Source organism: Bos javanicus, chromosome 25 (assembly GCF_032452875.1).
Source record: "Bos javanicus breed banteng chromosome 25, ARS-OSU_banteng_1.0, whole genome shotgun sequence".
Taxonomy (NCBI): Eukaryota; Metazoa; Chordata; class Mammalia; order Artiodactyla; family Bovidae; genus Bos; species Bos javanicus.
In genome coordinates, this window is record NC_083892.1 from 26,728,965 (window position 1) to 26,746,581 (window position 17,617).

The 17,617-nt window shown below is 53.5% G+C and overlaps 1 protein-coding gene across 1 annotated transcript; it reads left to right on the forward strand.

Annotated features, from left to right (window-relative positions):
* Positions 1-479: 479 nt before the first annotated feature.
* Positions 480-13,031, forward strand: FBRS (fibrosin). The gene is made up of 18 exons (XM_061401686.1): positions 480-2,242; positions 2,540-2,719; positions 3,453-3,488; positions 3,607-3,636; positions 4,713-4,761; positions 4,853-5,153; positions 6,507-6,808; positions 7,014-7,219; positions 7,335-7,379; positions 7,598-7,693; positions 7,930-7,998; positions 8,759-8,788; positions 9,171-9,242; positions 9,553-9,673; positions 9,770-9,850; positions 10,695-10,778; positions 10,920-11,127; positions 11,223-13,031. The coding sequence occupies exons 1-18, from the start codon at positions 1,787-1,789 to the stop codon at positions 11,797-11,799; spliced, it is 2,943 nt and encodes a 980-aa protein (XP_061257670.1). The 5' UTR covers positions 480-1,786; the 3' UTR covers positions 11,800-13,031.
* Positions 13,032-17,617: the final 4,586 nt, after the last annotated feature.

A 17,617-nucleotide genomic window follows, 5' to 3' on the forward strand; every position in this document is an offset into this window, starting at 1 on the left:
GTAAAATGGGGCTGATGGTAGTACCTTCCTAAGAGATTTCTGTCAAATGAGTTCCTATGTGAGAAAGTGTCTGGCACACAATGCAAACTGTTTTTATCTTGTTAGCACGCAGACCCCAGGCCCGCACTCCTGCACCGAGCAATAACTGGACGCGAAAGCTTCCTTTACGCTCGACTGGCGCTCAAGCCGCGTGCTCTAACCACCCGGCACGGCGGGGGATCCCGCTGAGCGGCCAGCCTGATGGTTGTAGCATCACGCGCGTGCGCGAGAAGCCAGACAGCCTGTGGACTAAGCCAAGCGGCAGAAAGGGAGAGAACACATAACTGGCCGTGTACAGTGTCCTTCCGCGGCCGCGCGCCACCCAGCGGCCAACTGTCCCCAACGACTCGCACTCTAGATCCAGATCCTCGGCTAGACGCCGTCAGGAGAGTAGCCAATAAACGAAGAGCAGGAAGAGGCGGGGTCATCTGGAGGACCGCCCCAAGCGCCTACTTCTAACCAGTTGAGTCACAAGACTTGATGAGGGGCGGAGCTAATCTGACGTATACCAAATCCAAGATTTGAGGGCGGTTACATATTACTCACTCCCTCCCTCCCGCGTTTGACTCCGCCCCTTCGACTTGACGTACACTTCTCAGCCTATCAACGGCTAAGCCTGTAGGGGGGTGAGGGGAAGGGGCGAAAAGTGGGAGGAGACAGAGAGAGGAAGGAGGCGTAGGCTGAGGAGGAAGAGGGAGGAGGGGCAGGGAAGTCCTGGCGGAGAAGAGGCCGAAGACTCCAAAGGAGACGACAGGAGGGTGAGCTGGAGCTCCCCAGCTGCCCAGCTGCCGTTCCGGATTCTTTAAGGCGAACGTCAGACAGAGACGGAGGAAAGAAGGAAGAGAATTTTATGTCGGCAGACAGACAAGCTCTACCCGTCACCGTTGCCTCACATCCGGGGCTTTGGAGGGCTGGCCCCTCGGCCCCGCCCCCCACCTCGCGCCTTTCATGGCGACCGGAGGCGGAGGCTGGAAGAGCTGGGCCTGGAAGAGGCCCCTTTAAATCTCCTTAAAGGGGTGGCCACCTATCTTGGCGGACTACAACGCGAGCCTTTAAAGGGGAAGCCGCCGAACAGACGCTGACAAATTGAGAACTGTGCTGTTGGGAGAACTGGAGCGAGCAGAGGATTCTCATCGCCACTTCTCAAAGCAAGAAGTCCTTTAAATTCAACTTAAAGGGGAAGTGGCCGTTTGTGGAGGACTAGAAACTAACTCCCGAGCCCTTAAAGGGGCGGCCTGCTGTTTGGAGAACCTGGGACTCCTTAAAGGGGTGGCCTCTTTTAGCCGGAGGACTTGAGGCACTTTTAAAGGGGAGGTCGACGTTTCGGGGCGAGCTTTCGGCCCCTTTTAAAGGGGTGGCCCTTCCTCTTCTTCGGGGAGACTTGTCTCGACCCCTGGTAGGGGGCAGCCACCGAACTAGGCCGGTCGGACACCGTCGGGTCGTCTTAAAGGAGTCAGAGACTGGACAACTTGAGGCCTTGCCTTAAAGGGACGGCCGCCCCGTTTTCGCTGTCTCGGCCCCGCCGGCCCCACAGGGGGGGCTCTCGGGCTTGTCGCCCCGGGGGCGGCGCCGGCTCCCTGGGCCTTGGCCTTGGGGCACGCTCGGGGCGAGCAGATCCTGCTTTAAAGGGAAAGCCGTGGCCCTCTCGTCCCTGTGCAGCCGCCAGCGCCGCGCCTGCGACCCCGGGCCTGCGGACAGGCCGCTCCGGGGCCCGCCGCCTCCGGATGCGGCGCTGAGGGCGGTCGCCATGGAGACGGCAGCGGCCGCGGCCCCGGGCCCGGGCTGGGCCGCTGAGGGGGAGCGGCGGCGGCGGCGCTGCTCGCGCCGAGACCGAGACCGGGAGCAGCGGCGCCGCCGAGGTCCCGGCGGCGACGCGCCCCGGGCCCTGTTGGCCGCCCCGCGCGGCTCCTCGTCCTCGTCGTCGCCGCCGCCGCCGGCCAGGCCGTGGTCGTCAGCTTCGTCTGGAGAGCGGCCCGGAGGCCCGAGACGGCGGCGGCCGCGTCCCAGGCCTCGGCCCCCGCGACCCCGAGCTCGGAAGCGGCCTGCTGGCTCGGGCAGCCGCGGGGAGGAAGAGGAGGAGGAGGAGGAGGGGGGCGCAGACGATGGGGAGGCCGAGGAAGAGCCTGAGGAGGAGGAAGAAGAAGAGGAGGACTTGATCGATGGCTTCGCTATCGCCAGCTTCGCCAGCCTCGAGGCCTTGCAGGTGGGGCCTGTTGGGGCCGGGGACCTTTGGGGGGCTTCAGAGGGCCCGAGAGAAGGGTACGGTGCCTGGAGTGGGTGGAGTTGAGGGGGGAATGCTGGCACCCCAAACCAGAGCAACCGGCTCCTCTGGCCAGGCCTCTGCCCCACCCTGGGGTGGGAGGAGGTAGAGCTAGTCTCCAGGGACCAACCAGGTTACCGGGCCCGAGAGCCACTTTAGTAACTTGGTCACCCCTAGAGAGGTGGGGAGCTTTCCTTTCTCCACCATGTATGTACTTTAGTCCCACCTCCTCCTCCACAGAAGGATGCGTCTCTTCAGCCCCCAGAGCGACTGGAGCATCGGCTGAAGCATTCTGGGAAGCGGAAGAGGGGGGGCTCCAGTGGGGCAACTGGGGAACCAGGGGACAGCTCTGATCGAGAGCCTGGCCGGCCCTCTGGGGATCGGGCCCGAAAATGGCCCAATAAGAGGAGGAGGAAAGAGGTGAGCTTGTCCCAGATCCCTGTCCTTTAAAATTCTGAGCCGAATGTTCTTCACATAGACCCATTTTCCATCAGCAGTGCTGCTACCCATGGTGAAGTGACCCCAGTCTCTCAGGTCAAAGAGAAAGGCAGAGCATATTTGAGCGCCCACTGCCCCATCCCGGACTGATAAAGACATGTCCACAGTCAGACTTTCCTGCTTTGGGCTGATACTGGGTCTGCCTTGAACATATTGATAATTCAGAGATGTATCAAAAGGACGTAGTTGAATCGTAAATTAGATATGGTCTCTGCACCCCTTTTCAAGTCAGTGTCAGTCTAGTAGGAAAGAATCTTTGAGCAAACACCTAGACCAAAACTTGAGAGGCACCAGAAGGTAGAGATCTGGGAGAGATGCTGCAGAAACCCACATGAGGAAGCCACTCATTCTGCCTGGGGGATGGGAGGAGGGTTGTGGTTAGGGAAAGCCCCCTGGGATGTCTTAGTCAGGCCTTGAAGGATAGTCATAAGTTGCTGAGAAGAGAAATAGGGCTAAGTTGTTTTGGGCAAAAGCGCAGAGATGTGAGAATCTGGTAGATTTGAAAAGTTGCCAGAGCATTGGGAACTGGGTGGGGAATAGAAGGAGACTGAGAATAGGTCATGAGGGGCCTTCAGTGCCTTGCCAGGGAGCTTAGACTTTATCCAAAGGCCTCGCCAGCCAGCCTCCCTTACCTCTGGACTCTGGTCTTTCTCAGGCCTCCTCCCGTCATTCTCTGGAAGCTGGATACATAGTAAGTGCTCTCCACCTGTATGGGCCCCTCCCCGTTCACTCCCTGTCTGAAACACCCCTTGACCTTGGGCCCCCCTTCTCTTCCCTGTTTTGACACCTCTGTCTTTCCTTCTCCCCAGTGTGATGCAGAAAGTGATCTGGACGAGAGGGTGAGTGGGGCTAGAGCTTGTTGGGTGGGCAGTATTACAGCTCATAAAATGAACTGTGCCTTAAAGGTCTCCTTGTACAGCAGACAGAGTCTTCCCTTAAGTGGGGAAAGGGAGTTAAGTCGAGCCAGAAATGGATGTTTGGGGAGGATGCATGGGACAGGTAGGCAGGTTGGGGGGTGGGGGGGATTGAGAAAGTAAATGACAAGTTTTATTTGGTAATTGGAGCCAATTGACCAAAGAATCAAAGGCCTATGCCTTGCTATGCTATCCTTTCCAAAGCACTTGGAGATACCAGTGGTTCTCCATGGAAACCCAGGGTGGCTATGGAACCCAGTTGGTTCTTCCTGCTGGTTATTAGTCTGCTCCTATAGATTACAGTCTGTAGACAATAGTCGTGGCAGTGAGGACGCTAAACTATTGTACACAGTGTAAGAACGTAAGCTATAAAGGTGTGTTTCATTTTGCTTTTAGGGCTGATGTGCTAGCTTTCAAAGTGTGTTCTAGCAGTTGATGTTCTTCTCCTGTCACTAACTAAACGTGTATTCCCTGATGTATGTCTTGCTGTAGTTTAAAAAGTTGACTGGACAGGGACTTCTGTAGTGAAGCAAATAGTCTTTGTCCATCTGATCGGGGCACAAGTGGGAGACTGGGAGCCTATTGTCAAGAGAACCTGAGTCTGAGTTTTTATGAAGAATCTCCAGATTTCTAAGTATTCGCAGTTAGTTTAAAACTTTTGGTGACATTTACGGACCAAATAGATCTATAAGCCTGGTAGACAGTCTGGGCCAGCAGTTAGTGATATCTGACATTTTTGCCTTGATTTACCTGTTTCTCTGTTACTTCAGTACTGCCTAAATTCAATCTTCCTGGCCTATCAAATGCGCAGGCTTAGTTGCTCTACCCTTTTCCCCAAGCATTGGGCCTCCTAGAGCCCACAGTCTTGAGTGGATTTCAGCTAAGCTGATGGAATAGACTTGTCACCACTACCAGTGCCTAGCCAACTCCAGAGGCTGTTGGCCTTCCTGGGTGAAGGCCTGACCTGACCAGAACCTGACTGTGTCCCTATCCTTCCCCAGGTCTCCGATGATGACCTCGACCCGTCCTTTACTGTCTCAACCAGCAAAGGTTGGTTCCAAGGGCTGGGGTTGGAGATACGGGCGGGAAATTGGGTAAGCATGGTCCTTAACTGAATATGTTTGCCGTCCTGCCCTCACAGCCTCGGGCCCCCATGGCGCCTTCAATGGGAACTGTGAAGCAAAACTCTCCGTGGTCCCTAAAGTGTCGGGCCTGGAGCGGAGCCAGGAACAGCCCCCAGGGCCCGACCCGCTGCTAGTGCCTTTCCCCCCGAAGGAACCACCGCCTCCACCAGCCCCTCGGCCTCCTGTCTCACCCCCTGCACCCCTGCCGGCCGCCCCCAGTCTGCCACCCCCACCCCAGCCCCAGCTGCAGCTTCGGGTTTCGCCTTTTGGCCTCCGCACTTCCCCCTATGGCAGCAGCCTGGACCTCAGCACTGGCAGGTGAGTGATCGGGAGGTCTGGCCAGGTCTGGAAAGGCCTAGTCATTTTGCTGCCAACCCCTGCATTCTGTGTCTGGGGACATGGGTTGGTTCCTATGGGATATCACTTGAAAAGGGATTTGGGGGCTAAAAAGTTTGAGAGATACTGTGGGACAAATTTAAAGAGATTACTACAGGACTTCTCAGAACCCTTTATACGTTGACTTGCAGAGGAATCCAGTTTGTGCCGTTTCCCAATTTTATTCCCCAAGTTTTTTTTTTTTTTTTGTAAGGCACATCTCTTAGGAATAGTGTTGTTTGGAACATACTTTGGGAAATGCTGACATAATGACTAAGAGTGCTGACTTTGGTGTTATTCAAACCTGGATTCAAATTCTTACTCTGCCGCTTAATGGCTGTGTGATTTTTGACAAGTCACTTAACCTCTCTGAGCCTCAATTTTTTCTTTTTGTAAAGTGAAATAATAATAGTACCTTCATTGTAAAGCTGTTGTGAGGATTAATTATGAGTTAATGCAGTGTTTCCCAAAGTGTGTACACACTTTTGTTAGTGGTGTGCGAGGGAATTTTAGATGGTACGTGAGTAAAATTTTTTCAGTTTTGATGTGTTTAAAAAAAAAAATACAAGTAGTACCTCAGCCCCTTAATTTTACACATTGCTGTTTGGTGAGGCCAAGTGGAAAAGAAACTGAGTTAAGTTTAAAGAAGTAAAAGATACAAGGGGTCCCAGGGATGCGGCAGCAGTTGGGAAGGTGATGTGGAATGTTGGAGACTTGGATTAGCATGTAAAGCAGATGACAGCACTTGGCATACAGTAAGTGCTCAGTAAAGGGTAAGAGTTAATGACATTTCAAGGATTGATGCAATTTTTGTTGTTATCATCATTTTTTCCCTTATTGAGAAAACTAAGGCTCAGAGAGAGGCAGTGACTTGCTCAAGGTCACCCAGGGTGTTGATGGCAAGATGGGCCTAGAATTCAGGCCTCCTGACTCCTACACCAGTCCAGCGCAGCGCTGCTTCCACTGGCTTCGGGTGGGAACCCAGGTGGCCTGTTGTAATTAAGCGTCAAAGTGAATGATGTTTTGTGCTGTGATTGAGTCAGAAAAGGGAAAGACCAGAGGCGTCAGAAGCAGCTGTGTGGAAGAAGAGACAGGAGGAGGGGGGTTTGTTGGGTGTGGGAGGTACCTCCGTCTGAGGATGGGTTCCCTGGGTGAGGGGTAGGGGTCCTGGGGGCCAGGTTCTACCACCTTCCATGTTGGAGAACCAGGGTCAAGGTATTTCCCAGGCTTCTGACCCCCTCCCGTCAGAGCTGGCACCTCCCAGCCCCTCACTCATCTCCCCACTTCTCTCCCCAGCTCTTCACGGCCGCCCCCCAAGGCCCCGGCCCCTCCCGTGGCTCAACCTCCCCCCTCATCATCCTCTTCGTCCTCTTCCTCCTCATCTGCCTCCTCCTCGTCCGCGCAGCTCACCCACCGGCCCCCGACGCCCTCACTGCCCCTGCCTTTATCCACCCACAGCTTCCCCCCTCCTGGGCTTCGGCCCCCCCCACCACCCCACCACCCCTCCTTGTTCTCCCCTGGCCCCACCCTGCCCCCACCCCCACCCCTGCTGCAGGTGCCAGGGCACCCTGGGGCCTCAGCCGCTAACGCCCTTTCTGGTGAGTTTGGGATCCTGGCCGGGGGGCGGGGGGCCATGGCTCTGGGCTTGGGCCCATTTGACTTCGGGGCATCTGGACCTTAGCAGGCAGCAGGGCTTGAGGAGGGAGTGGCCCAAGGCCAGAAGGGAAGGCCAGTCACCCGGGCCCTAGGAGGCTGCCATGGTGGCTACAGATGTTAAAGCCTTCTCCCCCTCCCCTCCCACAGAGCAGGACCTGATCGGCCAGGACCTGAACTCTCGCTACCTGAATGCCCAGGGTGGCCCCGAGGTGGTGGGGGCAGGGGGCTCGGCCCGGCCCCTGGCCTTCCAGTTCCACCAGCACAACCACCAGCACCAGCACACCCACCAGCACACCCACCAGCACTTCACCCCTTACCCCCCGGGCCTGCTGCCACCCCACGGCCCCCACATGGTGAGCTCCTCATTGGGCCAGTGATGAGACTCAGAGACCTGGGGGGAGGGTGTGGCTTCCAGGGGAAAGCCCTGGGTTCTTGGCTGGCAGCTTACTCTTCCCTTCTCTTCCCTAGTTTGAGAAATATCCAGGAAAGATGGAAGGCCTTTTCCGGCATAATGTGAGTGTGTGTGTGTGGTGCGTGGGCATTGATATATCAGTGTGTGTGGCCCTGACTGTGGGGGTCCAGTCTTCAGCTTCCAAAGCAAGAGCCTTGAGCCTGGGAGAGCTCCCTGGGGGAGGGTGGGGGGTCTAGGGTGGAGGCCAGAGGACCAATGAGCAGACCCGCCCTGGGCTCCACCTCCACCCCCAGTTGGACTAGTCCCCTTCTCTCCACAGCCGTACACGGCCTTCCCTCCCGCAGTGCCCGGCCTCCCTCCGGGCCTCCCGCCGGCTGTCTCCTTTGGCTCCCTGCAGGGGGCCTTCCAGCCCAAGGTGAGCTCCCAACCCAGACACCACCACCACCTCCCACCCCTTACAAACCCAGACACCCCCAGAACCATGTACCTTCTAATTGCCCCAAACCATGCCCCTCCTCCTGCCCTCACCCTGTGGATCCAGGTTTTTTCAAAACCATACTCCCTCCCAGTCCCAGCCCCCAGCTTGATTCTAGCCCCCTTTTATGCCTGGCATCAGCTCCTCTGACTGATCCCTCCACTCCCCTTTCTCAGAGCACGAACCCCGAGCTGCCACCACGACTGGGGCCAGTGCCGAGCGGGCTTCCCCAAAAGGGGACACAGGTGAGGGGGGTCAAGGCAGGTCCTCAGGGAGCTCGAAGATCTGTTGAGGGAGAGCAGTGTTGACTTGAGAGTGACCCCCTGATCCCTCTCTTTAATATGTGATCAGGGGTATCCCTGAGAATCTGAGGAGAGGGAATTTCTGTCGGTGAAGAGTTTCTCAGGCATGAGGGATAGGAATTTTGTGAAGTTGCCCCAGAAATAAGATTATAGGACAGTAATTTTTATAAGAGTTTTCAGGTTTTTTTAAGTCACAGCATTCTATTTTTCCAAATGACATCACACTAGGAAGTTCTGTTCTTAACGAAAAGATAAGCTGCCCCTTTGTGACGAGACATGGGCAACAGCCTTAAAGCCCAGGGCTCTGGGAACATGGTGAAAAGCATAGGATATAGTTCCTAAAGAGACTAGTCCAGAGGTTTTCCAGCTTGTTTTAACAATTGTAAAGGTATTTTTCTAAAGAAATCTTAAGCAGTTCCTCATTATACATGAAGTTGTCAGTCAGAGAGCTACTCTTTGAGAAACCTGCTGCCCACTAACCCATTCTACAGCCTTCCAGGCAGGGCACCTCCTTGGGGCCAGGTTCAGTAACTTGGTACTGGAAGGGAGATGCCTGGAGTTGGAGAAGCGGGGAAAAGGAAAGGTTTGAGGGTACCACACGAGAGGTGCTTGGGTGGGTGGGGTACTGGGGACTATGGAGATGAGGTGCCCAGGTCAGTAAACAGGTTTGAACTGCCGCCAATCTCTGCTTTGCCCTTCCCAGATCCCTGACCATTTCCGGCCACCTTTGAGGGTGAGTTTGGTGAGGACCTCAGGCTGCATGAGGCTGGGGGCTGGTGTCAGCGTGTTTGTCTGAGGGGTGGGTCTTGCTTGGGAATAAGCCAGAAGCCCAAGACATGGAGGCAGCCAGATGGAACAGCAGGAAACGAAAGGCTTGCAAACCGCAGGCCCGGGTTCACACATAGCAGGCCGTGGGACCTTGGGCAAGACTGTTTCTCTCTCTGAGCCTCAGTTTCCTAGGCTGTGAAATGAACCTAGTCCTAACCCTTCACTTGTAGGGGTTGACAAGTGGGGATGTTGTATGGCGATGCTGGGCCCAGGGCCAGGTCTGGAGTGGGTGATGAGTGAACGTTCTTTCCTTCCCTTTCCCTTTGGTCATCCTTCTGGGGCGGCAGAAACCAGGGAAGTGGTGTGCCATGCACGTGCGCGTGGCTTACATGATCCTGAGACACCAGGAAAAGATGAAGGTACTGGGGCCAGAGGGCTGGGGAGAGCGGGCCTGCCTGAGCTCTGGGTGTCTACCTTCAGTGGAGCTTGGCAGAATCTTGGCCAGAAACGTCCTCTCCTATCCTTGGTCACTGCCTGAGCAATTCCACAGTCAGTACTAGGTTCTCTAGCTAACTGGGGGGTGGTCAGAGAAGGTTTGGAGAGAGGCAGAGGCCCACCCTCGCCCTCCCTTGGCACCAGCCAGCTCTCGGAGGGGGCCTCAGGGTGGAAGAGCAAGAGCGGGACCACACCTGCCTCCTCACTCACTGCCCCTCTCCCTGTCCCATGCAGGGCGACTCCCACAAGCTTGACTTTCGGAACGACCTCCTGCCCTGCCTTCCGGGGCCCTATGGGGCCCTGCCCCCTGGGCAGGAGCTCTCCCACCCGGCCGCCTCCCTCTTCACTGCGACTGGTGAGTCTGGCCAGCCCTCTCTGGGCCTGAGGGTGCCCACCTGTAGCCCAAGGCCCACCTTGCACACACTCAGCCTCATCCGCCTCTCTGCCCCAGGTGCCGTCCATGCTGCAGCCAACCCTTTCACGGCAGCTCCCGGGGCCCATGGACCCTTTCTGAGTCCCAGCACCCACATTGGTAAGAGCCATGGGCATGTTGGGCAACCCAGGCCTTGACCCTGACTTCTTGGAGGTGTTAAGCGGGGGATTGAAATTAAACCTGAGAGGCAGCTGGAATGGAGGGTAGACCTGGGTCCACTTGCTTTGTGACCTCAAGCAAGTTACTCTCCCTGCTCTGAGCCTTGATCTTACAGTCTGTAAAATGGGATAACGAAGGGCAGAGTCATTGCCCAGCTCAGTCACTGTCTGAAATAGCCAGGAGAAGTGGGGAGAGGCGTGTGGAGGAAGGCTGTGCAGCATGGTCCCTGGCTCCCAGTGGTCTCCGCCAGCTTCTTGGAGAGGTTTATCCTAGTTTGGATGAACAAGGAAGAATTGAGCCGGCTGGCCCAGGGAAAGGTGTTCTAGAAGAGGCAATTGTGAGATTTCCCCAGCTGGCAGGTTAGGTGTTCTCACGGCCATGTAACATACACACACAGTCAGGGTTCAGTTGCATGTGGGTGGGAGGCAGCTAGCAGAGGTTCTTCAGGGGAGTGGCTGGCTGTTGAGTTGGCCTGGGTGGCGGGTATAGGGGAATGTGGGGTAAGAGCCTGACCTTGGAGTCAGAGGCCTGGATTAGGGGTACCGCTCGCAGGTTAGATGACCATTGATGGGCAAGTCACTTCACCTCTCTGAGCCTGTTTGATCTTCCTTAAATGGGAATGATCCCACCTCCCTCATGGAACTTATGCTGTTAAACAACACATTGCACATTAAACCTCAGTACCTTTCCAGGGCCTGCTTGCTGACCAGCCTCTTTGCCAGTCCATGATGCCTGCTCGGAGCCGGCCGCCCAATGCTCTGACCGTCCCCCCTTTCTCCCACAGATCCCTTTGGGCGTCCCACAAGCTTCGCCTCCTTGGCTGCCCTCTCCAACGGGGCCTTTGGAGGCCTGGGCAGCCCCACATTCAGTGAGTGCTGGAGGGGATGGGGAGGGGTGGGGTGGGGACTAGGGCGGTGGGTTGCTGTGCTCAGGCAGGGGGCCAGGAGGGTGCCTGAGTGGGCCCTACCACCCCTGGCTCCCATTGTCTTTTGGTCTGTCCTCTGTCTAGACTCCGGCGCCGTCTTTGCCCAGAAAGAAAGTCCAGGGGCCCCACCAGCCTTCGCCTCCCCCCCAGACCCATGGGGCCGCCTGCACCGCAGTCCTCTGGCCTTTCCTGCCTGGGTCCGGCCCCCTGAGGCCGCCCGGACCCCGGGCTCAGACAAGGAGCGGCCGGTGGAGCGGAGGGAGCCCTCTCTCACCAAGGAGGAGAAGGACAGGTGTGGCTTCACATGCTCCCCACCTGCCCAGCCCTCTGCCTGCTGCCCACCATCCATCTAAGCTCCTTCATCCTCTCCTTCCTCACCTCCCCCAGGGACCTCCCCTTTTCCCGGCCCCAGCTCCGAGTTTCTCCTGCTACTCCCAAGGCCCGGGCTGGTGAGGAAGGAGCCCGGCCCACCAAGGAGTCAGTGCGGGTAAAGGAGGAGCGAAAGGAAGAGGCTGCCGCCGCCGCCGCTGCCGCTGCCGCTGCCGCCGCCGCCGCTGCCGCTGCCACCACCGGGCCCCAAGGCCTTCACCTGCTGTTTGAGAGGCCCCGGCCACCCCCATTTCTGGGCCCTAGTCCTCCAGAGCGCTGTGCTGGCTTCCTGGAGCCAACCTGGTTGGCTGGGCCCCCTCGCCTCGCTAGGCCGCCCCGCTTCTACGAGGCGGGCGAGGAGCTGACTGGACCTGGGGCCGTGGCCGCCGCCCGCCTCTATGGTCTGGAGCCTGCCCATCCCCTCCTCTACAGCCGCTTGGCTCCGCCGCCACCACCAACTGCGGCCCCAGGAACCCCTCACCTTCTCAGCAAGACCCCACCAGGAGCCCTTTTGGGGGCACCACCTCCGCTTGTGCCCGCCCCCCGGCCCAGTTCCCCTCCTCGGGCCCCTGGCCCAGCCCGGGCTGACAGGTGAGGGAAGGGGAGGGGCAGGGGCATAGCTCCATCCCCCCTTTCTTCTGACATGGTTCTAGAGCTGAGGTTTTCGAGCCAGGGCTGGAGGGCAGAGATCTTGACCTCACCAGCCACCTCTGAGGTCATGGAATCTGGGAGCAGAAGTCCCAACCCCCATGAGATCACGCATCAGTTGGACCTTGGGGTCACTGGGAGGGCAGAGGTCACAAGCCTCTAGAGAGGTATGTGTGTGTGTGTGTGTGTCTGTGAGAGAGAGTGTGTGTGTGTGTGTGTGTGTACTTGAGAGTGGGGGTCATTTCAGAGGTCACATCTCATGATCTCCTGAGGTGCACCATCGCCCCTTCTGAGGGCCCCTAGGCCCTTGGCCCGCCTCGCCAAGGGCTCACTAAGCCAGAGGCCAAAGTGCCCCCCTCCTCGTCACCTACCACCCAAGTCCTCATGCCCTCTCAGGGCTGGGGGAGGAGGGGCTAAAGGAAGGGGGGTTCCGTGTACATATTTATCTCCCCTTCCACATAGCCCCCCAGACCTTTTGTACATTTTTACAGGGGTGCCCCTCCCAATAATCCCCCTTCCTGGTTAATTAAATCCTAAGACTGGTGCTGTGTTCCTAGCCTCTGGCCTCTCTGTGGGGGGAGGGGGAATTGAAGGGGGAAGAGCTGGGAGGGGACAGGCAGGAACCCAGGGGTTATTCCTGGGAATACGGGGACCAGCAGGAGGGGGACCAACAGGGGAAGGGACCTGGGTACCTAGGCCAGAAAGAAGGGCAGATGCTTCATGCTTGACTGACAGCCCGGGTTCCCCCACCTGCTCCTGTTACCTCTGTGCCCCCACTCCCCAAAGGCGCAACCTCTAAGCTTCATACTCCACCTCTTAGTGGCTTGGTTCCCCCCCACCCACTCTATTCCAAGTGCCCCCAGGATTCCTGGGCCCTGCTCTCCAGAACCCTGTCCCCCAGAACCCTGCCTCAGGCTGAGTAGGGGCCAGAGAAGGTCACCATGTACCACACACCAAAGAAGGGGGTTGGCCTGGGGGTGGGCCACATAGGCAGCTTCTTCAGCAGCCTCTTGGCAGCAGCCCCAGCCTTCCCAAAGCAGCAGTGCCCCCAGGCTGGGGCCCAACCTAGAAGGCAGGGGTTGATTTAACAAAAACATAACGTTGACTTTTTTTCCCCGGTGGGGCTTATTCTGTAACATGACTTGCGGATATTTATATAAAAACGAGTGTTACAATGAGGCCCCTTGGCTCCTCTTTGAGTGTGTTTGGATCACCTGGGTGGGTATTGGGCTGGGTCCTGGGGTCAGGGAGGGATGAGGACAGTACTGCCCATGTCCTGATGAAGGTTTTACCCTCCTTCCCACCTGGGCAGTTTGTTCTCCCTCTGGAGGGGTTGGATTGGAGTGCTGGGCAGTGAAGTTTTTCATACTTTTTGACCGCGAGGACTACGTACTCCAGTTGACCCTTGAGCACAGGTTTGAGCTGCACAGGTCCACTTACATGTGGACTTCGGTCAACAAATACGTCTTATAGTACTGCGCGATCGATGGTCGGGTGACTCCATGGATGTGGCACCACAGACAGGGAGGGCCAGCTATAGCACTTGAGCATCTATCAACACGCCCAAGGCACATACCCTTCCAGAGGTAACCACCGTCAGTCATTTGGTATTTGTGTTCACCTGCACATGTATATGAACACGCATAGTAACTAGTGTTAGATGTGTAATTTTTTTAATCGATTTTTTAAATACATGGTCATTATAAAACTATAAGTACACAAATACTTAGTACAAAGAAAAAATGCTTTATAATCCCATTCCTCAGAGATGGCCACTGTTAACTTGGGCATATTCCTCCAGTTACTTTACTTGGTATTCTTAAAATAGTACAAAAAAATGGGATCCTGTGAAATGTACTATACAGTTAACGTTCTTTGGTATAATCATTCAAAAAGCAAGTGACTACTAAACTAAGCTACAAAAGCTGGCTCTCACCCAAACTACCCAGAATTGACTTGTTCCAAGTGTACCCATCGATCACCTTAGGAAAGACAGATCCAGCGTCCTCTGCCACCGCCACACATACCTGACTTCTCGGGAGGACTCAAGCCTAGTTCATGCTGACAAGTCAGAAATGGATTGGCCAGGGGAAGCTTGGCTTGCACACAAGGTTTCACCGGCAGTTCTTGTTCTCAGCTTCTCTTGAAAACTCATCTGTTGACACTATACCTACTTCCCCTATGACTGTCCTTTGAGATGGGGCGTATTCTCTCCAGATTGCCACTGTCCTTTCCAATCCATTGTTTAGGAACAGGCCATTGTCATGATTCCTGGCACCTCCCTGGTCCCCATAAGCATTTGGGTGTGGAATTCTCAGGGAAATACTTTCTAGACACGTATATCCAATGTCTCCTAGATCTCTCCCACAAGTGCCTCAGATCCCTGATGCTGTGCACCACCTCACCCCTACTCCATTTCTACCTCTGAGAGTTATAACAGAGCCAAAGTCAGAAACCTCCACTGTCTGCCTTTTATTCCTTCAATGGCTATTTGCTGCATCCATCATGCTGGGTGTGGAACTAGTAGTACCTGGAGATACAGGCGTAAACAACAGAAGCCCAGCATTCCTAGCGCTTACATGCTACAGTGAGAGAGGAGCAGTAAACTCATATGAGATGAAGGAGTGAAATTAAAGAGTCCTGGTAACTATTATCTTCCACTGACCCATCTCCTACTCTGACCCAACTCGGGCAGTTCTTCAAGCAGAGGTAAAGGGGGAGTCCAGAAAAGACTGTCAACATTGGGGAAGAACAAAACAAAACCATGATCATGTACCATCGAGATGCTGCTATTTGGAAGCGTGTATCTTGCCCTGAATGAACTCAGGAGAGTAGCTGTGTAATCTTAAGGAATGTGCTCATTTTTGTGCCATGGTTTCCTTATTGGATGGAGGGTTTTAAAAACAACAAATTTTGTTGTTATCATTGTTTACTCACTGAGTCATGTCGAACTCTTTGCAACCCCATGGACTGCAGCACACTAGTCTCCTCTGCCCTCCACTATCTCCTGGAGTTTGCTCAAATTCACATCCATTGAGTCGGTGATGCCATCGAACCATCTCATCCTCTGTCACCCTCTTCTGCTGCCTTCAATCTTTCCCAGCATCAGGGCCTTTTCCAATGAGTTGGCTCTTAAAATCAGGTGGCCAAAGTATTGGAGCTTCAGATTCAGCATCAATCCTTCCAATGAATATATAGGGTTGATTTCCTTTAGGATTGACTGGTTTGATCTCCTTGCAGTCCAAGGGATGCTCAAGAGTCCTGCAGCACCACAATTTCAAAGCATCAATTCTTTGACACTCTTCTTTATGGTCCAAGTCTCAAATCTATACATAACTACCAGAAAAAAACATAGCTTAGAGTATATGAACCTTTATTGGCCAAATGATGTCTCTGCTTTTTAATATGCTGTCTAGGTTTGTCACAGCTTTCCTTCCAAGGAGCAATCATCTTTTAATTTCATGGCTGCAATCACCATCTACAAGTGATTTTGGAACCCAAGAAAATAAAGTCTGTCACTGCTTCCACTTTTTTCCTTTCTATTTGCCATGAAGTGATGCGACCAGACTGGGAAAGGTCAGTTTTCATTCCAATCACAAAGAAAGGTAATGCCAAAGAATGCTCAAACTACCACACAATTGTACACATCTCACACGCTAGTAAAGTAATGCTCAAAATTCTCCAAGCCAGGCTTCAACAGTACGTGAACTGTGAACTTCCAGATGTTCAAGCTGGTTTTAGAAAAGGCAGAGGAACCAGAGATCTAATTGCCAACATCCGTTGGATCATCGAAAAAGCAAGAGAGTTCCAGAAAAATATCTGCTTCTGCTTTATTGACTATGCCAAAGCATTTGACTGTGTGGATCACCATAAACTGGAAAATTCTGAAAGAGATGGGAATACCAGACCACCTGACCTGCCTCTTGAGAAATCTGTATGCAGGTCAGGAAGCAACAGTTAGAACCGGACATGTAACAACAGACTGGTTCCAAATAGGGAAAGGAGTACATCAAGGCTGTATATTGTCACCCTGTTTATTTAACTTATATGCAGAGTACATCATGAGAAACACTGGGCTGGAGGAAGCACAAGCTGAAATCAAGATTGCTAGGAGAAATATTAATAACCTGATATGCAGATGATACCACCCTTATGGCAGAAAGTGAAGAAGAAAGAACTAAAAAGCCTCTTGATGAAAGTGAAAGAGGAGAGTGAAAAAATTGGCTTAAAGCTCAACATTCAGAAAACTAAGATCATGGCATCTGGTCCTGTCACTTCATGGCAAATAGATGGGGAAACAGTGGAAACAGTGACAGACTATTTTTTGGGGCTCCAAAATCACTGTCCTTGGAAGAAAAGTTATGACCAACCTAGACAGCATATTAAAAAGCAGAGACATTACTTTGCCAACAAAGGTCCCTTTAGTCAAAGCTGTGGTTTCTCCAGTAGTCGTATATGGATGTGAGAGTTGGACTATAAAGAAAGCTGAGTGCCAAAGAATTAATACCTTTGAACTGTGGTGTTATAGAAGACTCTTAAGAGTTCCTTGGACTGCAAGGAGATCCAACCAGGCAATCCTAAAGGAAACCAGTCCTGAATATTCATTGGAAGGACTGATGCTGAAGCTGAAACTCCAATACTTTGGCACCTGATGTGAAGAACTGACTCATGTGAAAAGATCCTCATGCTGGGAAAGATTGAAGGTGAGAGGAGAAGGGGACGACACAGGATGAGATGGTTGGATGGCATCACCAATTCAATGGATATGAGTTTGAGTAAACTCCGGGAGTGGTGATGGATAGGGAGGCCTGGGGTGCTGCAGTCCATAGGGTCGCAAAGAGTCTGAACTGATGGGACCAGATGCCATGATCTTAGCTTTTTTGATGTTGAGTTTCAAGTCAGTTTTTTCACTCGTCTTTAACCTTCATCAAGAGGCTCTTTCATTCCTCTTCACTTTCTGCTGTACCACGCCACAGTCATTGGCGTGGTATCATCTGCAAATCTGATGTTGTTGATATTTCTTCCAGCAATATTGATTCCAGCTTGTGCTTCATCCAGCCTGGCATTTCCAATGATGTACTCTGCATATAAGTTAAATAAGCAGGGTGACAATATACAGCCTTGATGTATTCCTTTCCCAATTTTGAACTGTCTGTTGTTCCATGTCTGGTTCTAACTGTTGCTTCTTGACCTGTATACAGATTTCTCAGGAGACAGTGAAGGTAGTCTGGTATTCCAGGCTCTTTTAAGAATTTACTACAGTTTGTTGTGATCCACAGTCAAAGGCTTTCATGTAGTCAAGGAAGCAGAAATAAATGTTTTTTTGGAATTCCCTTGTTTTCTCTATGATCCAAAGAATGTTGGCAATTTGATCTCTGGTTCCTCTGCCTTTTCTAAACCCACCTTGTACATCTGGAAGTTCTCAGTTCATGCACCATTGAAGCCTAGCTTGAAGGATTTGAGCATAACCTTGGTAACATATGGAATGAGCATTGTTATATGGTAGTTTGAACATTCTTTGGCATTGTTCTTTTTTGAGATTGGAATGAAAACTGACCTTTTCCAGTCCTGTGGCCACTGCTGACAAGTTTTCCAAATTTGCTGACATGTTGAGTGCAGCACTTTAACAGTATCATCTTCTAGGATTTGAAATAGCTCAGATGGAATTCCATCACCTCCACTAGCTTTGTTCATTGTAATGCTTCCTAAGGCACACTTAACTTCATACTCTAGGATGTCTGGCTCTAGGTGAGTGAGCACACCAT

Bases quoted from the DNA above. Each gene is read 5' to 3' on its own strand.
- FBRS (XM_061401686.1), top strand. From the start codon at position 1,787: ATGGAGACGGCAGCGGCCGCGGCCCCGGGCCCGGGCTGGGCCGCTGAG. The intron at 7,380-7,597 runs GTGAGTGTGTGT...TTCTCTCCACAG, and splicing joins AAGGCCTTTTCCGGCATAAT to CCGTACACGGCCTTCCCTCC. The intron at 7,999-8,758 runs GTGAGGGGGGTC...TGCCCTTCCCAG, and splicing joins TTCCCCAAAAGGGGACACAG to ATCCCTGACCATTTCCGGCC.